The following is a 24,886-nucleotide window of genomic DNA, read 5'->3' as shown; positions in this document are numbered from 1 at the left end:
GAGGCTTTAGAGTTACACCGTCGAGGAGTTCTGCAGGTATTTCCAACATTTTACCGCTCAGCAGTAACCGCTGTTACCTTCCTAATGAGAGGCGGCACTTGTCATACATTTCTAAAAAGAAAAAAAAAAATGGTTGTGTATCGCTGCGTAGTGCCTCGTTTATTATATTAGCCATGCTAGTGCTGGTAGATTGTGTTTAGACAGATTCTTTTAACATGTTTTAGTGCACATGCTGCCCTCTAATGTTTTATTTCTCCCAGCTCTTGCTTTAAATGTGTGGTAAAAATATGTGAAAAACCATTAAGTTTTATAATGACTGAAATGTAAGTAGGCTATGTCATATGAAAGCTTTGAATTATAACCCAACTAGTTATATTAATTAATTTTAATTAATGTATTTTTAATTTAGTATTTTAGCTAGCTACAGAAAACTAAAAACTATAGTTTAAATAATAGTTAAAATAGTGTTGTCTCTGCCAAACAGTCATGGAGTGTAAATACCAGGCTCTTATTGTGTAGACCCAAATGAAGAGAAAAGGGAAGATCTCCCAGTTCTTCTTAAAGAAATCTGAGCAGTGACCAGGACCAGACCAGACCATACAGACCCTGCAGCAGGGACCAGGACCAGACAGAACCCTGCAGCAGTGACCAGGACCAGACAGAACCCTGCCAGCAGTGACCAGGACCAGACAGAACCCTGCAGCAGTGTCCAGGACCAGACCAGGACCATACAGAGCCCTGCAGCAGTGTCCAGGACCAGACCAGGACCATACAGAACCCTGCAGCAGTGACCAGGACCAGACAGAACCCTGCAGCAGTGACCAGGACCAGACAGAAACCCTGCAGCAGTGACCAGGACCAGACAGAACCCTGCAGCAGTGACCAGACCAGAACCTGCAGCAGTGACCAGGACCAGACAGAACCCTGCAGCAGTGTCCAGGACCAGACCAGGACCATACAGAACCCTGCAGCAGTGACCAGGACCAGACAGAACCCTGCAGCAGTGACCAGGACCAGACAGAGCCCTGCAGCAGTGACCAGGACCAGACAGAACCCTGCAGCAGTGACCAGGACCAGACAGAACCCTGCAGCAGTGACCAGGACCAGACAGAGCCCTGCAGCAGTGTCCAGGACCAGACCAGGACCAGACAGAACCCTGCAGCAGTGACCAGGACCATACAGAGCCTGCAGCAGTGACCAGGACCAGACAGAACCCTGCAGCAGTGACCAGACCAGACCAGGACCAGACAGAAACCCTGCAGCAGTGACCAGGACCAGACAGAGCCCTGCAGCAGTGACCAGGACCAGACAGAACCCTGCAGCAGTGACCAGGACCAGACAGAACCCTGCAGCAGTGACCAGGGACCAGACAGAACCCTGCAGCAGTGACCAGGACCAGACAGAGCCCTGCAGCAGTGTCCAGGACCAGAGACCATACAGAACCCTGCAGCAGTGACCAGGACCAGACAGAGCCCTGCAGCAGTGACCAGGACCAGACCAGGACCATACAGAACCCTGCAGCAGTGACCAGGACCAGACAGAACCCTGCAGCAGTGACAGGACCAGACAGAACCCTGCAGCAGTGACCAGGACCAGACAGAGCCCTGCAGCAGTGTCCAGGACCAGACCAGGACCAGACAGAACCCTGCAGCAGTGACCAGGACCAGACAGAGCCCTGCAGCAGTGACCAGGACCAGACAGAACCCTGCAGCAGTGACCAGGACCAGACAGAACCCTGCAGCAGTGACCAGGACCAGACAGAACCCTGCAGCAGTGACCAGGACCAGACAGAACCCTGCAGCAGTGACCAACCTGGAGAATCCAGCCAGGAGACTCCAGGCCCAAGTGTATCACCAGCGGGTTAGAGGCTGTGACAGAGAGTTATTAAGTATTAAAATCCAATAAGCCTAATTCTAAAGGTTAGCATGATGCTTTTTGCATTTTTTATTGTGTCTGTTTATGCATTTCCAATTAAGTTCCAGAGAGAGATGAGGGTGATACAGATTCAGAGTCAGACTCTGGGGAGGAAGACAGTGAAGCAGAGGAAATGGCACTGAACTGCCCCCACCCAGCACAACCTATTGCACACCAGAAGCACCAGTTAATTTTTATTTATTTATTTGTGAGAATTTGTTCTTGGTCATATTCTGGGCTCTGAGTTTACATTTACATGTTCACTGTTCCATAGTGCCATTTAACGTCTTGTTTGGTCATGGCAAATTTTAGTTTAAATAAACCATTTTAATTTGAGTGTGTGAGAAAATATTTGTTTCCTTTTCGTTCTCATTTGTATATGGACCCCTCTGATAAAGCCTTGCTCACCCTTTGGCCACCCCTTGAAAAAAGTCTAGCTCCGCCACTGCTTCATCAGGTAATCTGCCGGGGAAGTAAAAAGGCATTTCTCCGCCTACCGAATGGGTCGTAACTCGTAAGGCTTCGGCAGGAGTCGTTGGCAGTAATGACAACTTCCCGACGCTAGAGGGCGTTTGTGTTCATAAAATGGATCAAAACTCATCCCTTTATGTGGAGACAACGTTTCGACTCGACTTCAGAATACTCATAGACTTTTAGAATAAGTCGTTTGGGACTATTGGATGATGGACCGTGTTCTGTTAGTTTGCGGAGGTGTGCGACCCTGTAAAAATGTCATTGAGAAAAAGCGTTCATTGTAGCCAGTGTTTAGCAGAGTTTTACCTGGGCAGCGCGCGCTCACTCAACAGGTGCGCGTTTTATTTCGGAGCTTTACTCGCTTTAAGCGAATCGACCAGGTGAATTCATTTGCGCAGACACACAACATGGTTACTAAAACCTTTGTAAATTATGTGCTGTTTTTATTTCCGGTTTCGCTCATTTCCTTCCAATTTTTTCACTTCTTCTTTTAGCAGCGCATTTACGCACACCTCTGGACACAGACACCACACTGTCCTGCAGTCCATCAATGTCTCACTGTCTCAGTCGGTCTTTGGTACAAGATGATCTATTTTCTGCTCGGTCTGCTTTGCTCCATCTGGGGAGAACCTGCTCAGTGTCTGGAGGAGAACAGAGGTTTTAACTTTGAAGGTGACCTCCGTCAGCTCGCTGTGGGCAACAGCTCTGTCTACATCGCTACAGAGGAGAAACTTTACCAGCTGAGCCATGACCTGACTCTGACCTACAGCCTGACCCAGAGAGGGACCTTAAAGAGTGGGGACCAACTGGATGAAGAGGAATTTTACAGAAACCCCATGAAGACCTGGAATGCAGCTTTCAAAGTGAATGTTTTTTTACCATTTGAGAAAAATGACACATTGATCAGCTGTGGAGTGACTGGAAACAAACGCTGTGGTTATTGTGAGATTCTGGACCTGAAGAACATCTCCAAGCTGGTTCACAGTGAACACATCCAGGTGGGACCTCAGAGAAGCAGCAGTGGTTCTGTCAGCTTTCTGGTGGATGTGAAGGAGGATTCAGGTCAGACTGAGACTTACATCCTGACAGCGATAAAGAATCCTAGACTCAAGACAGACTGTAGCGCTGATTTAAAGACAATCAACCTTCAGAACACCAATCAAAACCAGCTTGGGGAAATATTTTCCTGGTCTGGTCAATCAGGTGATAAACCTGGGATCCAAACTGAAGCTGCAGTAGAGTTTGTGGACGGATTCCAGATCAACTCAACAGTGTATCTGTTCTCCAACGTGGCATCAAGAGGTAAAAGCAACAAAGTCCGTCTGATCTGGCTTCAGGCTGAAACCAGTAAAACTCAGACTCTGGAGTCTCTTCATGGAGCGATTCTCAGTTCCTCTGGAGGTGAAGACAGCAGACTGCTGGCGTCCTCGGTCGTCCCAGGTGGACAGCAGGTCCTGTGGAGTGGAGTGTTCAGTGTGGACGGAGGAGAAAGCAACACTGAGCTGCTGCTGTTTGACATCAGTCCTGATTTCAACAGGGAGATGAATAAAGATCCAGACTTTTTTTACACATCAAACTACAAAGCCCTTGGTAAGTTACTGTTAAACATAATCTTTTGAATATTTAAGGTTAACATGCTTTGATATTTACTCAGTCCTGGATGACTCAGAATCTCCAGCAGCATTTTACATGTATGAACTGAAACAGACTAATAAATCAAATAAAATTTAATGATTTCTATTGAAAAAATATAAAGGTTGGCAGGTTTTGTGTATTATTCACTTTTTTTCTCTTTTAAATCACTTTAACTTTGTTGTGTTCAGTTTTGAGAAATGTAAAAACCATTTTATCATATGATCTGTGGCAATGTGTGTATTGTTGTTTATAGTTTTGTTTATATTTATGTCTGAAATATAAACATTTAAAGTTGTTCCAGACATTCTGTGTTGCCATTTATAAAACTATACATCTTTCCTTGGTTTGAAAAGACAAAATGTTGAACCGATTCTCTCTGTTCCTCAGTCGGTTCTCCTGAGACCAAAGGCTGTGCTTTTTAAGCAGAACTTCATGAGTTCTGTTCTGGCCGTCCAGCTGAACGGCTGGATGGTTTTCTTCATTGGAACAGCAGATGGACAGATCATCAAGGTGGGTAGAAAAACTAACAACTGAGGGGCTAAATATGTTTTAGCAAAATAAGTAACATTAAACTCTGAATTTGTTTCAGCTTTTGTAAATCATATCAATATCACAGTTAAAACTGTTGAATTTGTTTTCTCTAACAGTTGACAAGCAATATTTACATATGTGTTTTCATATTATTTTTGACGCATAAAAATTTAACAGACACAAATATGTGTATAAGTGAAACCACATGGACTTTCATAACATTTACTCCACAGGTGTTGGGGTTGTGTTGACATTAGATCAGACTGGGATGTATGTAATAAGCTTTAAAATGTTCTGCTCAAACTCAACCAGTTAAAAATACATTTTAATCTCTAGTAGGTTTTCCTCCAGGATCTCCCTGTAATCAGCTTCCTCCATATTCCCACTAACTCCCACCATAACATGATTCTGCCACCACTATGTCTGCCAAGAGGAAGATGGGAGTTTTTGCCACTGATAACATTTTGTTCAAAGGTCAAAAAGTTTACATTTTGGTCTCATATGATCACAGAACCTTCTTCCACAGGTTTGCTGTATTTTCTGCAATTCAAGTCTTGTTTCCCAAAAATAGTCAGATTTGTCATGTATGTGATCAATTGTTCTGTAACAGGTTTTCCCATTTCTGTGAATTTCTGCATGTCACTTTATGCTCTTTTATTCACAGTAGGTCATTTAATTCATCCATCAATCCAACCCCATCTCCTGGATACATCCTCTAACATCACTGTTGTTGTTTCCAGCTTTCTGTGGACAGGAAGTTTCAGCCCTCCTGTCCACAGATCCTCTACAGAACTAGTGGAGACAACAAAGTGTTTCCAAAAGTCCAACTGGATCCAGTGGATCAGAAACATGTCTATGTGCCGTTTAAAAACCAGGTAGATTGGAGCTTTTTCATGAGGCGTTCACTTCCCCTGCCTATTGCTGTGTTTCTGAAACATGGCGTTCTGCTCCAGGTTAAACGTGTTCCAGTGTCAAACTGCACAACTTACCAAAATGTGAAGGATTGTCTTTCTGTCCAGGATCCATTCTGTGTCTGGTGTGTCTCTAAGAAAAGGTCAGAGAAACTTCACCTGCAGCTCAATCCTTCATCTCAACTTTATGATGACACATTTAAATGTTTTCAGCTGCTCATTTAAAGACGACTGCATAGATCAGAGAGGCTGTCCATCCCTGATGAATCCAAGCAGAAAATAGTTTCTCACAGATTTCAGAAGGGTTCCACAGGAGAGGTGGGTTATTAATATATTTATGACTGTATTTATCTGGAACTATCAGTCATTATCATCTTATATTTGTTCTTTTCTCAGATGAAAATAATCCTCCAATCACATCTGACTGTAGAGAAGAAGGTTCAGTCTAACTTCACCTGTGATTTCTCTACAACCTCCACTCAGCTTTGTACAAAACAAGAACCTAAACCACAGTACCCACAATGCACCTGCATTCTCAATGACCCGTTCCCTGCTGATGGTCAGTGATGGTCAGGAAGTCTTTAAACATTTTGTTTCAGCTGTTAAAGTTTCATACTTTATCTTGGATTTACAGATCTTACGTTACCGTGACGATCAGACTTGGAGACACAAAACTGACAGAACAAATAAAGATCATTAATTGTTCCAGTATCCAGGGGCAACCAAGTTTCACCTGTAAGTTCATCTATGTTTTCTAATACAGATTTAATAACAACTGAAATCATCCTAAAGTCTAACAGTATGATTTAACTCCAGTGTTTTCATAATAACTCTGCATAAAATCTGAATAATGCAAATATTGTAGCTGATATTTAAATCTGACAGATTACAAGCTGGTAGAATCATCTGTTTTCTGTTGTAGCTGAAAGGAAATAATTTGTCTTGAATCCAGAGAAGCTTCATTTTTCACAATGTTTCATTAACAGGAAAGATGCATTATTATTGCATCTTGATGTTTCTAAAAGAATCTGCATCATGTGTCATAATGTTTGAGTAAAGCTGAGATCAAACTGGGATCAAACTGAGGCTGTTTTCTGTCCAGGTGTCAGCGGTGTATCAGAGCAGGATGTGGGTGGAGACAGAACAGCTGCTCCTGGGCCTCTGATGCAGTCAGCAACGTAATCTTGAAATATTTGATGATTTTTAGATGAAATTTAGAGAAGTTTCTTCTCAAATAGGTTTGTTAGTGTAATTGCATTTCTTAATATGAATTAAGAAATGTATTTTTTTACAGTTTTTGTGCTAAACTGGACTATTGTCATCTGGAACAGCTTCATAAAATGAAATGATAAATGTCACTTATTTCTTTCTGCAGGACATTTGCCCAAACCTTGAGCAGTTTGGGAGAAATTTTTCTGTGAGTCTCATTTTTAATTGTTTTGAGTTAATTTGGTTATACTGTAAATAACCAGCAAGTTATATTTGTTATATTTTCAATATAACTCTTTGGTAATGTGAAACATTTGTATTTTCTGCTCCTTCAGATACCAGATCTCCTCCGTCTCTCCCAGTGTTGTGTCTTTCTATGGCAGAAATCAGGCTGTGTTGTCGGGTCGTAACCTCAGAGATGTGACCCGAGTCAGGATTAAAGCAGACCTGGACTGTGACCCAAAGGAGTGAGTCCTTTTATTCTTTACCACAGTATCTGAAACCATTATGTGTCCTTTGAAGTATATATTCACTCATTGTTTTTTAGGATAAAGAAAGTTATTAAATTACAGAGAAAACATTGAATGACTTAAAGTGTGTTTTCTGTCTGAAAGAAGTGATCAGCAACCTTCCTCTCTAATAGCAACTCTTACCTCATGTGGTAGAAAAACTAACACTAGTGCAGCCTCTGTCTGACTGTGCAGACATGCACTTTCACAGGAACAGTGCATGTGAAAGTGCACTGTGGCCTTTCAGAGTGAACTTGCTTACAGCTCACATATTTATTCCCTGTTTCATAACTGGTCACTGCATTATGTTTTGTTTTGGGTTCTTTTGGTGTAAAGCATTATGAGTTGCCTTGTTGCTGAAGTTTGCTATGCAAATAAATGTGGTCTGACTTGTGATGGCAGTTTATGGTTTTCAGTTTTTCTCTCTGTGTTTTCTGATCAGATCTCCTGTGTTCAGCAACAACGGCTCCAGTCTGACCTTCCACATCCCCAGCACAGAAGCTAAAGGCCCGGTCAAAATATGTGTTCTCCTTCCAGATGGAAGTTGCCGTGGCAACTTCACCGTCACCTATCAGTCATCACCAATCTGCACTGATATCACACCAAGCAGCAGCTGGAGAAGGTATTTAAACTTTTTCTTGCAAAAATGATAGATTTCCATCATCTGCAGAGCAACATGCACTGATGTAATATTAATTTATTTATTAAACCCAAAGTTGATTGGTAGGCCAGGTTAAACTTCAAACGTCCTGATTTCTTGTTGAACCTCTTTAAACTTTATAAATCACACGTACCCCTAAAATCAATCTGAAACCCAGATTGATTTGTTGTGTTCTTGATTCATTTTGTTCTTCATTGTTTGATTCCTGACAAACCTGATGTTTGTTGAGTCAAGTTCTCAGCTGACCTGATGTTTTGCTAACACTGTGACTTTACAGTGAGTCAGGTGTTCAGAGGTTTTCTTCATGTGTTGAAATTCATTTGAGACACTTGAGACAAAGACAAGAGACAAAACTAACTTCAAAGTAACTTTCCAGTAAGGCATAGGAGCTTGTTTTAAGTCAATCTTTGAATAATTTTTTTTAATGAGCTAGCGCCACTGGAAGATGTTTTTCACTTGTAATGGAAAAATCTGCCAGTGGAACTAGAACTTTGTATCTGTATTCAAGAATTATTGTTGTAAAACAAGCTTACATATCTTGCTAAAAAGTTACTTTTACGTTGACTGTGAAACATTTCAAGTGAAGGAAATCTACAGAAATGCTTGGTTGGATGTTGTGTGTTTGCAGTGCGCTGACATGTCATTATCATTTGGATCTTATTTTTGCTGATCATCGAGGCAACAAATAGATTTCATCTGAATCAACTAAATAGCCTGTGGTCACATAAAGATGTGAGCAGTTAAATCCAGCTGATTAGGTTTTTGAACAAACAGACGTTTACCTGACTTCCACATTCATTCCCAACTTGTTCCTTTTTCAAAAAGGACAATGAAAACTCAAGACCCCCATTTATTTGGTTTGACCCCCACTCCTTTGTAACTGGTGTAACTTACAGAAACTTGTTGAAGCAAACTATTGTAGTAGCAACTACATGTGAAAACTGACACTTCCTGAACAACCCATGTTCACTTCAACATGACTTCCCCTTTAAATGCAGCGACTCTGAAGCCATTAGTTACTCTACAGTTTCAGACACATAATGAGCTACTTTATTGTAAAAATAACAATAACAGTACCATCAGCACTGGAGTTTCTGTCATTTAACATTTCAATTCCTGTATTCATCAGATATTTTCGACATCTGAATGTTTTTCAGCTTTTTATTGTTTGACATACTTATTAATATGCCAGCCAGTATTATAGCTGGTGAAACTCCTGAGGAGGAAGTGAAATGTTCTAAATGTATTTGGACAATTAATTGCATGTCTTCCTCTTCTTGCCTTGCGCCCCTTTCCTGTCTGCCAACTAACAAATGAACGGACAGAGGCCAAAAAAATGAGAAGTTGAACAAACTACAAGAACTTCAGAGCAAGAAGCTAAAAACATTCACGTCTTCTTAATATGTAGAACAATTCAGAGAGAGAACCATATAGACTGTGAAACACGGTGGTGGCGGTGTGATGCTTTGCTGCTTTAGACAGTGGACGAGTTGGTGGAACCAAGAGTTCTGCTTCCTGCTAGAAGGAGAATAACGAGGCATCAGTTTGTGACTTTCAGCTCAAGTGCATTTACTGTGTTCAAACGTATACAAGCAAAACCACAACTGATTTTACTTGTGGCCTGTTCAAAGTCTAGATCTGCATCTGACTCAAATGTCATGGTGGGACCTCAAGCACAGTGATCATGCTCAAAAAGCAGCTGAATTAAAACAGTTCTGATAAGAGGAGTGAGTGAAATTCAACCAGTTATTGTTTTCTTACATAGAGCCAGTGTGGTTTATTTAAAAACCTGAACCATTTAAATGTGACAAAAGCAGAAGCAGAATAAATGTATGAAGTGGTAAATACTTTTCACACCACTGAATGTAAGTAAAACTCTGTAGTTAGAAGAGTCACATGCTGTATGCTGTGAAAAAACTGGTCAGAACAACAAGCGAGTAAAGTGTGTTTGTTCTCTGTGTCCTCCAGTGGGGGCAGGAAGGTCACTATTACTGGGACTCACCTGGATTTGGTGGAGGGGATCACACACAGCCACACCCAGCAGGAAATCATGTCTCCCATGAGCAGCAGCTATCAGGTAACTCTGCAGACAGAAACTCTGTTATCAGTATATAGTGAACTACATCAAGCTACATTTTCATTTTCAACAGACTCTCATCTATGAAACTCCAGCAGCCAAAGGCTCTCTAGTGTCCATCAGCACAGCGTTTCTGAAAGTAGCCAATGAAACGTTGGCATGCTCGAAGAAATAACTTACTATCCTGACCCAGAGTTTTCCAGCTTCACAGCCGTGAAGGAAGGGAACGACGTCCGCATCATTATTCAGGTAAGGTCGTTTCTGTCCACATTTGTTCAGTCAGACATGATGATGTTACATTATTGAAGGGGAAACTGGTTTTGTTCTTTCAGAAAAAGGCAGATAACCTGCAGATGACAGTAGAAGAGCTGTCAGTGGTGGGAATTCAGAATAAAATTCGATATGCCTGCGACATAAAACCCGAAGGAACCAGCAACAAGACAGAAACCTTTACCTGTGAGATCAAAGGACTGCAAAGCGATCACATTGATATGGTCGAGGTGAAAACTAAATTTATGGTCGTATTAGTTGAACAATTTAAAGTGCTGTTGAAATCCTGTGTTTTTAGCTGCAACTACAACAAATTTCCCTATCAGTTTTTTCACATTACTTGGTTAATATAAATCAAGAAACAGGACAGGACATGTTGATGGAAGCAGAAAAGCTAAACTGACTCTAGTTTTGTGAGAAAACTGGGCAAGTGTTATGATTTACCGAATGACACTTCATGACAAAAGTCATAAACCTCCATGAAGACACCACTTCATGTTCAAGTCAGGAGTTATGTCATACTTAGCACAGTCTCATGTCAGTCTTATGCACACCCCTTCAAATGAATTGTTACCAACCATTGTGATTATTATCTCTTACAGGTGAAATATGGAAATGAATCTATAAAACTGAACAAATCATCTTCATTATTAATTTTAATACTGCTCATCATATTGCTGATCCCCATCACCCTGGTTGGTAAGTGCACCATGGTTTAGCCCTCCTCCAAAAATTCTGCTGGAGATTTCTCTTCATTTGTTCTTCATTGGCTCGTTCATTTCAGTCGTGTTTTTCATCTACCGAAGACAACGGCAGCAGTTGACTGTTAGGATGAACAACGTGATGGAAAAGCTGGAGTGTGAGATTAGGAACGACATCAGACAAGGTCAGTCCTTTCTTTAAAGTCTGGCATTAGGTTTGCTTTTTTTTCTCTGTCACCTGCTAAATTTGTCAGGGTTTAATGTGTATCAATCCAATCCTAATCACATCCTAAGCTAGGTCAGTTAGTTTGGCTCAACATCATTCATACTGTTGGTGAACTTAGGTTCTAAATAATAGTTTAATTTGTTCAACATGTTGAAGAGACCCAATCATAGAACCAACTCTGGCCTTCCTCTTCATCAGGTTCTCATAGAAACAGTGTCTTCAGTCAGAGGCCTTTTCAGTTTGCTGTAATACTGACTGCTACAAGAGATTCTTCCTTCCCACAGTCATTACCATTTGTAATAACTCTGTAAAGAATCATGAATAAATTGAGTTACAGCAACATTTAGTTTCCCTGTCGGATCAATAAAGTATTTATAATATGAATCGATTAGGAATTGGTGGAGGCAGCTAAAGATTGATGTGTGTGAAGGCTGTCATGGCACTAAAGATTGTTCCACTGAACACTGTGATTGTTAAATGAGTTTTTGACTCATCATTTTTATAAGATATAAATGAAAGCAGATCATGTTCATAATCATTGATTGTTCCATTATCTCTTAGACAAACTTCCTGCTATAAAGTCAATGTAACATCCTGAGTGGATTTTGAGTGGATTTGTTGTTGTTGTTGTTGGCTTCAGTCTTTTTCAAAATAGAATTTCAGATTAATTTTATTCGTCTCTTCAGATGATTTGTGAACCTAACTGACTGAAATAGATGCAGTGTTTTCACCTGCCTTCCATGGAGACGGAGTGTGTTATGTTCCGGTTCATTGAGGAGAATAGAAATAAATCATATATTAAAGTTTTTTATGTTAATACGCAATCCGCGTAACATACTGCCTCTCCCCTTTCAACAACTTCGCTTTCAACTCTTCCACCTCATTCAGTGTCTAACACACTCAGTTCCTTTTTTAAGCGTTTCCCTTTTTCAGAGTTAAAATTGCACAATTGGCCTGATGGTAAACGGCAGGCAGATTCAGAAACCCTTGCTTAACTCCAGCACTTGCTGAGCTACTCAGATATAGTATCAATAAACTTTGTGATGTTGCAAACTGATTGTTGCGTTTCTGTGTTACCAGCTGATAAGAAGGAGAAATGTTAGTTGTTAGCATTGCCTTTTCTCCACTGTGTGTTTCCTTCACAGGATTCATAGACCTGCAGACAGAAAAGGCTGACCTGATGGAAAACGTCGGAGCCATTCCTTTCCTGGACTACAAGCACTTTGCTTCCAGAACCTTCTTCCCTGAGGTAAAACCAAGCCATGTGCTGCAACACAAATCACACCAACACCCTGGGGCTGTATAACATCTACCCTCTGTTTTCCAGAGTGATTCTTTAATTAAGCTGTGTATCAAAGACATTGGTCAGGTAAGCGTGGATAACAGCCGCGGCTCTTTGGACGCTCTCACACAGCGTCAGTGACGTTTGTTGTTGTCTGATCTGGAATCAGGACGTGGAGAAGGTGGAGCTGGATCAGCACTGCCAGAAGTTCTCCAGGCTGATCCAGGACCAGCTGTTTCTCACCACTATGGTGCACGCGCTGGAGGAGCAGAAGAGCTTCACCGTCAAAGACAAGTAAATCTGATGACCCGGATGGAAAAACACACACAAAAATGTTTTTTCTAAAACATTAAACTGTCACTACGTGGTGACAGTTTAATATAAAACAGGCAATCAATGAAAACATTGATCTCCACATCCTCCTGAGCTACGATTACCATCTGAAGAAATGCACCGATCCTGACAAAAAAAACAACCAATCAGAGCCAGGGGGAGGGGTTTAGCACTGTCAATCATTCTCATATATATGCTGAGTAGTCCCACATGAGATTGTAATTGGCAGCGCTAAGACCTGTCTTTATTAAATACTTTTTATCTATACTCAAGCATTGTTCACTTAAAACAAGCTCCTATATCTTGCAGGAAAGTTTCTTGTGTTGAACTAACAACTAAATAAAAAAATACTTGGTAAGGTTTTGTGTTTCCGCAGTGGACAGTTCAGTGAACATCTCTTCTTCAGGTGCACCTTTGCGTCTCTGCTCACCGTGGCGCTTCACGGCAACCTGTCCTACCTGACGGAGGTGATGGAGGTCCTGCTGAAGGACCTGATGCAGCAGAACAGCGCCGCCGCTCAGCCCAAACTGCTCCTGAGACGCACAGAGTCCACGGTGGAGAAGCTGCTGACCAACTGGGTGTCGGTCTGCCTCTACGGCTTCCTGCGGGTCGGTTCAAGCAAACTGTCTCAAACCGGCTTGATTGTTCCTGTGAAGCTCAGAGACCAGATGACTCTGATCCCATTCAGATGGTTCTCATTCATTTATCTGCATCTAAGAGTTTTGACACACAGCTGATGATTTCTGTTGTTAAGATGTAAAATAATTGACACTGATAATCATGGCAAAAGAAATACTGAGAAACTTTTAGATTTCTTTTCTCCTAGAATTGCAGCTTAAAACATAAAAAAAGAAAAAGAAAAAAAAAAGCACTTCCCCTCTTGTGACTGTGGCTACGAACAGTTTCAGGTATCAGAGGGGACATAAAATTAGTGCATCGTTTAGTATCTTCCTTTCTTATCGTAAATTCTATGAAAATTCTCTGTCTGGTAGTCAGAGCTGCTAAAATGTCCCCCTATCTCTATTTTTGCCTGTTTGTCAAACATCACACTGTGTCATTGTGTGATATAGAAAAAATATTTATATCACACGATGATAACTTAAGAAAGTCAGTAAATTAAGTAAATGTATAATAAGGATTTAATTTACTTAAAGTTAAATCTATTCAGACCCAACTGGCCTCTTGGGAAAATGTTCCCAAAATGAATGCAACATCTAAAGCACTTAGTCTCACTTACCTCAGTTGTGGTCAGTGTTCATGACTCAGCAGTGATAAAGAGAAGTGACAAAATGGCGTCAGATCAAACACCAAAACCACCGCTGACCAAAGAGAGCACATCGTTCTGTCTCACTAAATCATATTTACAATCACAAAGACATTTTAGAAAATGATCTGTGAACTAATCTGAACATTTTGGGAGGTGTGTGTCCTGTTTCACTTTAGAATTACAAATATTAAAAAAAATGTAAAAAGAAAGAAATGAAGATTTTGGAATGGCCTAGTTAAAGTCTGGATGGTGATGCTTGGAAACCTTCCAGTATGGCCAAAATAAACCAATTCTGGACAGAGAAACGGTCTAAATCTCCTCTACAGTGTTGTGAAAGATTCACCACCTGTTAACAGCAGCACATAGCAGCTGCTGTTGCCAGGGTGATGGCCAGATTGCAGTCAGAGGAGCCATTTCCTCTTTCACATATTTAAAGCCAGTTGGTTTGGTTCACTTTTTCACCCTTAATAATAATTATTTGAGCACAGCTTTTTCCATTTACTCAGGTCATCTTTGATATTAAGATCTGTTTGATGTGAATTTTTTCAGATAAATAAGAGCAACAAACCCCATACAGCTATATATGTATTTATTAACGTGACAAATTGTGGATTTTTATTTCTGGTGTTGTGCAGGAATGTGTTGGGCAGCATCTGTTCCTGCTGGTGAGCGCGCTCACACAGCAGATCTCCAAAGGGCCGGTGGACTGCGTGACAGAGAAAGCTCTGTACACACTCAGCGAGGACTGGCTGCTGTGGCAGGCTCAGGACTTCACCCAGTTGGTACACGCACACACACACACACACACACACACACACACACACACACACACACGCACACACACACGCACACACACACACACACGCACACACACAGACACACGCACACACCCACACACACCCACACACACGCGCGCACACACGCACACACACACACACACACACACTATACTCAACTACAACACCTCCAAGGTTGTTATTGTTAACTGAAACTCGCAAAAACTGATATTGAGACACCATTTTTGTTAACTGAAATAAATAATGTTTATTTGTTAGCCTTTTGAATTGATGTGAATTTTTTTTCCCCCCTTTCCAAAACCCACACAATCAGTTTACGTCAGCTGTCGTCAAATAGGTGATTACGATACGCCATGCTCCTCTTGTGGAGGCACTTATGCTAATCCATAAAACTGCAATGATAAAAGTTGGAAGAAAACACCAGGGTCAGTCGGCTGTTCAACTGGTGGTTGCATTTTTTTTTTAAATGTATCTTTAGTTTATTACCCAATCAAGTTATATATGAACAAAATACTGTGGTTCATTTTTAGATGCAGAATATTTTTTTCAAAAAAGGTCAAATTATGAAAAAACTTCTATTACAAGTTATAAAAGCTAAACTAAAACTAAACAATATAATAACTAACAATTACTAGAAAAGACTCTAACAAAAAGTTACAGCGAAATGAAATTAAACTGTTATGGAAAACCCAAAACTATTTTATTAGTGGTATTTATATAACTGCTTGGCCTCATGGTTCATGCTAAAACTCAACCTGTTTCTTGGCACGGCGTGCTGCGTTTTCACGAAGCGACGCGTTGTAATTCTCTGTTCTGTTTTTGTTTCTCTGGTTTGGTGAAAACAGAACTACAGACTCTAGATCGAAACCTGCAACTACATTTTCAAATAGACTCATTTTACACTTTTGTTTTTTATTTTGTTACTTTTGTTATTGTAAAGCTATTAAGGTTTCAGTATAATCACTGAAGTGAATGTCTTTACAGAACTAAGCTGGAACAGGAACTGATAACAACTCTCTTTCCTTTGAAAATGCATAGCACAACAACTTCACTCCCACTTATCCAACTTTTCTATTGAAAAAAAATCTGCAGATTCATTAGAAAACATCTTAAAGGTTTGGGAAAGTAGAAAATCAAACTACAACCTTGATAAGGCCATATTGTGAGATGTTGGAAGTGTGATAAACTGATTGATTTGCTAGTAAAAATGGTTTTTGACACATTTGGCAGCACTTAAATCAGTAAACTGATAGCGTTAAATAAACTGCATTAAGTGTTTAATAGTGCTCTTCAGTAATTTATCATTCAGAACATGGCTGTCAGTAATTGTGTGGTCAATTACATCACATCAGTGGTGTCTGATAAATAACATCAGATGTACAGTTGCACTATTTTTCTATAGTTTGTCTGGTCCTGCATCTTTACAGTCAGGAATGACTTGCATGTTTTATTTGATTCTTTTCCTCTTCATGACATTTTTTTGACTAATGCATTAAATATTATTAACTAATATTAACTGGTTGCAGACATCACCAGAAAAATAGCTAATTGCGAGCAAACAGCGAGAGGACCACAGCTGAATTTGAATGTAAATGATTTTGCAGACGGGCCGTCTTGTTGTTATTGCTACATGCGCCCCAGATTTACTACATGCGTCTCCCCTTCGCCAGTGGAGAGGAGTTGCAGATATTAGAGTATCAGAAACGGCCAAAAGACTTCCAAGCCAAAGTTGATAGTTTCCCTGAGTTTGTTCAAAAGCAACTGAAGTCAATATGTCACCAGATCATTCCATTAACATGGAAAAGGTCACACTCACATTTAACAATTTTTAAATAAATGTAACTTAAAGTCTTGAAAATCACTCTTAACATCTATTTAGTGTTTAATATGTGGTTGTGACAATTAAGAGGAATCATCCAGATGGAGAAGCACACTCAGACCATCACTCTACCACCACCATGTTTTATTTCAGCTTGTCGTTTTCTGGATGCTGTTCATTTTATGTTCATTTTATATGCAACAGGAAGCAGATCTTACTGAAAGCTTTCACTTTTATTCTGAAGTGGTTTTGCTCTGTTCATGACTGGAGATGGATTTGTATGGTCACACATGACCAGATGGGTGTGGATAGGAGTTTTTTTTTCCCCTTAATAAATTTGTTGTCATTATTATTATTTGAAAGATGTATTTTATGTCTGTATTCAGGTTGTCAATGTAAAAATTACTTGACATCTCTAAAGTATGACAAAAAAGAAGCAAAAACACATACATTATATATTCATGAAAACATTAATATATAAGGCATAAATGCTTTACCTTTATTATGCAGGCAAACAGAAAGATGAATTGGATCTTATCTGTGTTTGCGCCTCCAGAAGCTGAAGGTTCTGTTCGCAGTGGGCAGTGATGGAGAGGTGAGCGAGCCTCTGGAGGTGGACGCCCTCAGCTGCGACACCGTGGAGCAGCTCAAAGAGAAGATCCTCAACACCTTCAAGACCAAGTTTGGCTTCGCTTATAACACCTCTATCAGGGATGTCAGTGTCGGTGAGTGAAACCGAGACACGCAGGAAGAACAAAGGAGCAGATAACAGACCTGATGCACTAAAAACAATGACACATGACAAAAACCACTAACCCCTAAATGAATAGATCAGATGGAGTAAAGTTGGGGAGGTGCAGGAGTTAAGCTCAACTCACAAATGGAGACCTTATCTCTCTCTCTCTCTATCTACTTTCCTGTCTTAGCAGTTTCAAATATAAAGGCCACTAAAGCTAAAAAAAAAAAAACTTAAAGCGATGAGGTCTTTAATAAACTGAGGGCTGTACATGGTTCATACCAGACCACCAACTCTGAAATGTATTTAGACCCAAGAAAAGTATTCACCTGTTTATTGTTGTCCTCTTTTCACTACGACAGTCTCTGTAGCAGTGAATGGGCCAAGTGATGTCAAAAGAGGTATAACATCAGTACAGATACTGCAGGGGAAGTTGTAATACTTCACAAAATGAACTAACAGTATCATGCAGATGGTGATTGAAAGTAGCCCTTGAGGTTCTCCTCATGTGATCTTTCTTCACTACAGTCTATTGTGTGATCAGTTCACCATAACCTACCAACGCAAACTAGTTCCGATCTGTGAAGTAAGATGTGAGCCATGTTAGCACAGTGTCAGACAATCCTGCCCACTTGGAACTACAACTGCCACAATGCACAGTGAATTATTATCAGAGCATCCAGATTATGTGTTTAAATGAGTTTTAATCTCTGCACTTGTCCTGCAGAAATCTATAATATTTCAGATGCAACACAGGTGAAGATTTTTAAGAAACTTGTAGGATCCGTGTAAAGTGAGCAGGTTGGGTTTCTATCAGAGCCGTGATTCACTGGATTTAAGGAAAGAACTATTTACCAGTGGTGGCTCAATCTACTTCTGGTCTTATTTTCTGGATTGTGTCATTGCTAGACATATTGATCAATGTTTTGAGAAACACTTTGTTTAAAAAACCTGCTAAAATTAGAGGTGCAGGGATAAATCAGCCCAGATTTCCTTCATTTTGGAAAATCAACTGGTTTTATTTACCTCTGAATAGGCCTGGAAATCAGCCTCTGTCCCCTTTTGCTTACTTTTGACAGTCACCCAACTATTTCCAACTCAGCAACTTTGTTGCTACATTTAGCAACTTTTCAGACTCAGAATCAGCAGGTCAGGCTTTTCACAGATTGTCGACTGGTCAGAAAAGTGCAGTCGGTTCAGCCTCAGTTAAAATGCTAAAATAAGTAGAGAAGAAAACCAGCGCCTGGTGATATTGAAACCACGACGCCTGTATCTGTGACTGAAACCAAACTTTGTGTTTTATTATAACTCTGCTCTGCTGCAAATATCTCTTTTTTTCCGGTTTAAGTAACTTAGCAACTATTTTTCTGTGTTAGGAAATAATTTGTTTTCTAGAAAGAAACTCACACTGGTTAGGGTTTCCTTCCTGCAGTGACCTGTGGGCGGAAGGCAAAAGTGTTGACACGTTCTGAAACAGGAATATCTAAATGAAAACGGCTTATTTTCTACATTGTACTAGAGTACGAGAGGGATGGATCGTTTCTTCCTCTGCAGGAAGTGGATGGAGGCTCTGAGGTGATCGGGGAGGTGACCAAACTAAACACACTCAGACATTACAAGGTGAGAACAAAGTTTAGTTATGCAAATGCAAATTAAAGTGTCATAAAGAGTACATGTTTTTTAAAGAGATTTGTAGCTGATTGAGAACAAAGATGGGTTTGTACAGATAAAGACGTAGTGAGGAAGGTTTCTGTTAGACAAATTCATGGGATTAAGACAGCAGCTGTTAAAATGCTCTTACAAAGCAGCAAACAGTTATTTGAAGCTGCTGGTGCTTCTGGAACCTCAAGGTGGAGGATCCTCCAGAGGCTCCATCATTTGCATTGACCATTTAAGAAAACCTGGGAAAATATCACTTGCATAATAATTTGGAACACTGTCTATTGACAGATGTTGCAGCGCTGAGTCAGTACTGGTTGGCAGAGCCCAGTTAGTTGAAGTGCAACACACACGTCTGTAACAGGAAGCAAATGCACATTTACCTCCGAGTTCCTCACAGACCAAAATCAAACTTTTCCACAGAATGAAACTTTTTGTCCTCCGAGCCAAGAGCATACTACAGAGAGGAAATGGAAAGCTCCTTTCATCATTTTGTGTCATTGCGTCCAGAAAGGGTCAAGCTGTTTATCTAAAATAAATAAATGGATGAGAAGAAAGTGGCTCCTAATGGCTTCTAATGGGATGAGGGGCCACTGTCTGTCGGTTTCATCGCTGGGTGGGGAAGATGCTTGAAATGTGAAACATCACAGCATCAAGACCTGGGCTGATTCATTCATCTGGCTTTTGTTCACATGATTAATCATGGAAACAACAATGCATGTGCACATTTCCTTTTGCCTGCAAACATTATAATTCATACATTTTGCTTTTTTCATTCCACCAACAGTTCAGCCAGTGCTAATATTTAAATATAAGTAGAAAATAATCAGTGGGGTTCAGACATAGATTTATGCATCTTTGTTGTTTTTCATTCATAATTTATTTTAATTGTTAAATGAACTATTAGTATTTATAATTGAGTGAATAAAATAACAATTTTAATGGAAATGTAATATTTCTTTCAGACACAAATGCAATAATTTATTTAAAAAACACTTTCTTGAGTCTGAATAATCATCAGACAGTATCATAAGATCAAGTTATGTGAATTATGGTTTTCACTTCATGTGGGCTTTGATGTGTCCAGAGAGGCTGGGTCAAAGTAAGGAACAACACAGGCAGTGTGTGTGTGTGTGTGTGTGTGTGTGTGTGTGTGTGTGTGTGTGTGTGTGTGTGTGTGTGTGTGTGTGTGTGTGTGTGTGTGTGTGTGTGGTGTGTGTGTGGGTGGGTGTGTGTGTGTCTGCATCGCTGCTCAGATGTGTTATCTGAAGAATACCAAAAATACAAAAAAAACCAGTAATGAATGGCAGCAGGTATATCAGAGGCTTTCTGTGAGAAATACATGCTTCTGATGCAGGTTGCCAGAATGAACCTGGTCTGGAGTCATTCAACCCGGCTGGCTTTATAGAAGGAAAAGAATCACATACTATACCACTTTAATGCATCATGTTTTTCTGTTTTAGTAGCTTATAAAGGTATGTTGCCTCTGTGAAATAACACTTCTGCATCTGATACTGCAGTTTTTGTAAAAAAAAAAATATATTATATCTGTTCTATAAACTCTATGACTCTACACACTCCAAGTATGTGCTGCAACCACAAAGTCAATGAACCCTACTCAAATGTTCCAGACACCCTCCAGTTATACTCCAATCTCATGTAATGCTACACAGACCCTCAGTCTGCACTGATGAAGATTCACTCAACCCAGCATGTGAAAAGTTTATATTAGCTCCAACCAACTAACTGTGTTGTACAAAAACATGTTTTTTGACATTCTTCCAAGTCATGATGTTCGCCAAAATCTACTTCCTGTCCTCTCGTTTGGACCCATATGAGATGTTTCTCGGCACGCCACCGCATGTAGCAAAATGAGTACCAAGTGTGACAACAACTGACTTTTACTAAACTGGAAACTCGGAGTAGCAGAACATGCTGCCATGTTTGTGTGATTACGGAGTGACAAAGAGAGTTTTCAGTTTGACACATCAGTGAAAATGGAAACACCAACCAGATTTCAATCTGCAGCTGCTTCAGAGGCTTTTTCTGTTCCTTATCACCGGCCAGCTGATTGGTTAATTCTGTTGTGGTTGTGCATTTCCATATTTGACATGTTGAGTTTGCTCTGCTATAGGTTAATGATGGGGCCACTATTAAAGTGCTGTCAAGAAAAACTCATCCTCCAGTCAGCCCACAGGGGAGTGTGAAAGGTAAGAACTAAGTTTCTGTCATGGCTTCACTTTCAACCACAGGATGCATTTCATAATTTGCATGTTTTATATATCTTTGAACACCAGTAGAGGTGTCAATATCAACATCATCATCTCTGATGAGGAGAATGCCTCCTCCTCACAACAACCAGTAGCTACGATAAACTGGACTCTGATAAGCCGCACAGCTTCCTATTACCCACAACGCATCAGGTTTAAAATCAGGCTAACTCTACTGTCTGTTCAACTGAGAAATATAAAAAATTTCATTGAAAAGTGAATTTAATGACTGTGATTCTTTAGAGTCATAAAGTCTGCTGAGCCTAGAGCTGATAAACCTCAGTGGATCACAGCAGATGTCTTTGAGTCTGTCATTTATTTTAATGAACATATTGTTGACGTTGCCATCAACAACTATCAACTTCAGCCTCATCATCTGTTGGATGAAATATTATTTCCGATCAGTATAATCAGTGCAAAACGCTCTGATTTCTGATGTTTTGCTCCAAGGAAAAATAATGTATAAATAATACATTATAATAAATAATAATCTGCTTTTCTCACCTAGATGATGAAAACTTCACTGGAAAATACTTCCATTTGGTAGGAGACGGTTTGCTTGTTCTATCAAATGGACCTGTGCAGTTATTGGGTGGTTCTGATGTGATGGTTTGGTGTGTTGGTGCAGATTGACCCCGATGTGGTGGAGGACCACGGGAACAACCCAGAGAGGAAGAAGCTGAAGCTGAAGGAAGTTTACCTGACCAAGCTGCTCTCCACCAAGGCAAGAGGAAACTTTCCCCACGCAAAACAGAGAGCAGAACCGATACCAGCGAAAACAACAGTTTGGATCCTTTCAGTGTGAAGCATGCATTATCCGGTGTCGTCCTGTCTCTTTAAGGTGGCCGTTCATTCATACGTGGAGAACCTCTTCAGGTCCATCTGGGGGATGACCCAGAACAGAGCTCCCCTCGCCATCAAGTACTTCTTTGACTTCCTGGACGCTCAGGCAGAGAACATGAAGATCACCGACCCAGACGTCCGACACATCTGGAAGACCAACAGGTACGGATGAGCTTCCCAGCGTCTGATTGGACAGTAACGAGCTCTAAGGGAACCAATCAACACAGACGCCGTTCTGTCCTCACCAGCTTGCCGCTGCGCTTCTGGATCAACATCCTGAAAAACCCGCAGTTTGTGTTCGACATGGAGAAGACGCCTCACCTGGACGGCTGCCTGTCGGTCATCGCTCAGGCCTTCATGGACTCCTTCTCTCTGAGCGAGACCCAGCTGGGGAAGGTGAAGATGTTTTGGACATTTGTCTCCTATTGCACAATCACAGGAAGTGCTGTTTCCTGCTTTTTCTTTTTCTTTTTTGTTGAGACAGATGGCAGGACTCCAAGGTACGACTGCAAAACATGGCTTCTAATGAACCTTGATGTTTTACAGCATGCACCAACCAACAAGCTGCTCTATGCCAAAGACATTCCCAAGTTCAAGCAGGAAGTGAAGGCTTACTATAAGCAGGTCAGGGAGCAGCCAGCAGTGAGCGACGCTGAATTCAAAGACTTCCTGAAGGGAGAGTCCAAGGTAAAGTCCAGTCTTGCACAAATCCAATGAGAAATGTATTTTTATCGTTAACCTTTCACATCCGGATACAAGAACCTAACTTGCCAGAGATGTTCCCAATGTCTCTCTTTTTTATTTAGATGGGGGAAAAAACTAGACACCGAAAAAAATAAAGATGGTAAATGGTCATATAAGAAAATGTATTTTTCTACTAAATTTGCAGATTGGATAGAATACCACGCAAATATTTACTGTTTTCTTTTTTCTTTTTTTGAGTTTTCAAAATGGCCACTATGGTTGTCATAAATTGTTGCACTGGGTAGTGCAAAATCCAAACATTCATTTAACTTTCATTTAATCAAAAGTTAAATGAATGTTTGGTATAAAATCATAGCCTCTATGTTTTTTAACCATATAAATCACGTAACATAATCACGTTTTCTTGATCTCGTGCTTCTTTTTTCTGCTAAATATGTTTCAAAATGGCCGCCGTAGTCATAAAAGGGAATATTTGTTTGGCAGTAGTTATTGGGCGAGGGCCGCACAGCTAGCCAGTCAGGTTTACTAAGCATTAATTTACCTAACAAGAACCTTGGCTTTGTTAATGCTAAACTGCTAAACATATTTTAAAAAATTAGCAAAAGCTAATGAGATATGAATCTGTGGGTGAGCATGCTCATTTTAATGCATGCATCCATACCTAAAAGATCGACACAAAATGGCGCTTAATTTTAAAGTGAAAGAACAATGGATGATACATTAAAGAACTGATTGATAGTCGACTCCCTATACGTACAATAATGATGAAATAAAATCCTTGATGTTTATGGTTTCAGTAAACCATAAACATCAAGGAGTGAGTTGCTGTGCAACCAGAAACTATCAGTGTAGTTTCATAAAATAAATGTCTATTAACTCAAAGGTACAGTATGAAGAGTCGGTGGCAAATTTCCTCTACAATAGGAGGAAATGAGATTTCCTCCAGTGGTTCAGGCAGTGAACTAATCACCTACAGAAATGAGTTTGCTGATGTTTAGAGGTTATTGATTTCACGGCAGCCATGATGACTGACTTCCCTTTTCTCTTGTTTGTTCAGAAACATGAAGGCGAGTTCAACGAAGCTGCAGCCCTCAGAGAACTCTTCAAATTCATACAGCGATACTTCACAGAGGTCAGTCCTCACATCCACCTCAACTCCACTGCTCCAGCTGCATGGATGCTTTTACTGCGAGTTAAAAATCCCCATTTTCATTTGTCGTGCCGCAGATTAGAACCATTATGCACTGCCAACAGATAGACTGGAAGCTGAGGGCAGAATCACAACCTAATGGAGCTTTTTGTCTTCTTAATGACCACATATCTTCCCATTTGATTTTTGCTGGAGACAACAAACCCAAATCAGGAGACTTTCAGCAGCACAAACAGCCTAATGCAGGCTGGGAAACCCTGCTGGATTAGATTTACTCTTGTGGTAAAGCCACGCGTCAGAAACGTGGAGGCACATTCTGAACATTATGGTGGTAATTAGTTTGCTCTGTGGGGTCCTGCTGTTTTCACACGTCTGTCAGTGATGTGGAAAGCTGCAGCAGCAACTCGAGTTGTGAAACTGAATGTCATGTGAAACACTGTGCAGGAAATGAGTTGAGCTTTCTTTTGCTTCATGTCAGCCTGTTCTTTCCGGTTCTGTTCTACAGAGCTGGACTTCTTTCCTATCAGCTTTGCAGATTGTTTCCAACAGAAGATTCAAACGGACCAGCATAACAGAAGCTGCACAAACACAAGAAATCTATAGTTTATTGTTGGTGGATCTTAGGAAAATGGCGTTCACACATTACATCAATCTGGATTTTTTTCCCCCCACAGATTAAAGAGAAGCTGTCCAGTAACGGCGCCCCCGCTGAGCTGTTGGAGCAACTGCAGCATGTCAAAGATCTGTTTGACGAACTGAAGAGCTGCTCCTGGAACTGAGAGCCCCTCTGAACTCAAGTGACCTATGACAGGAAGGAAGGCACTGCTTCCAAATCTAAGATAACATGCTGAACTGGCAACATTTGTCGCCTCCTGCAGCAAACATGGAGCTGAAACTGTTTCAGAGA

The 24,886-nt window shown here is 40.6% G+C and overlaps 1 protein-coding gene across 1 annotated transcript; it reads left to right on the top strand.

Annotated features, from left to right (window-relative positions):
* The first annotated feature begins 2,585 nt into the window (after nt 1-2,585).
* On the top strand, nt 2,586-24,770 carry LOC129376065 (plexin-C1-like). Its single transcript, XM_055055492.1, is given in 35 exon segments — nt 2,586-2,896; nt 2,899-3,978; nt 4,212-4,222; nt 4,411-4,533; nt 5,295-5,429; nt 5,508-5,608; nt 5,679-5,701; nt 5,704-5,783; nt 5,862-6,028; nt 6,100-6,204; nt 6,568-6,643; nt 6,841-6,882; nt 7,017-7,141; nt 7,626-7,805; nt 9,813-9,921; nt 9,995-10,082; nt 10,085-10,170; nt 10,254-10,421; nt 10,794-10,890; nt 10,976-11,077; nt 12,264-12,367; nt 12,446-12,487; nt 12,570-12,694; nt 13,140-13,341; nt 14,636-14,782; nt 17,173-17,341; nt 18,872-18,972; nt 21,146-21,221; nt 21,790-21,824; nt 21,910-22,005; nt 22,123-22,286; nt 22,373-22,520; nt 22,671-22,811; nt 23,887-23,961; nt 24,654-24,770. Coding segments are annotated over 35 exon segments (4,704 nt in total). The 5' UTR covers nt 2,586-2,820; the 3' UTR covers nt 24,759-24,770.
* The last annotated feature ends 116 nt before the right edge of the window (nt 24,771-24,886 follow it).

The sequence above is a fragment of the Poeciliopsis prolifica genome, unplaced genomic scaffold, assembly GCF_027474105.1.
Source record: "Poeciliopsis prolifica strain line A6 unplaced genomic scaffold, Auburn_PproV2 SCAFFOLD042, whole genome shotgun sequence".
Classification (NCBI taxonomy): Eukaryota; Metazoa; Chordata; class Actinopteri; order Cyprinodontiformes; family Poeciliidae; genus Poeciliopsis; species Poeciliopsis prolifica.
Note: the sequence above shows the minus strand (reverse complement) of the source record. Positions and strands in the feature narration are given on the sequence as shown.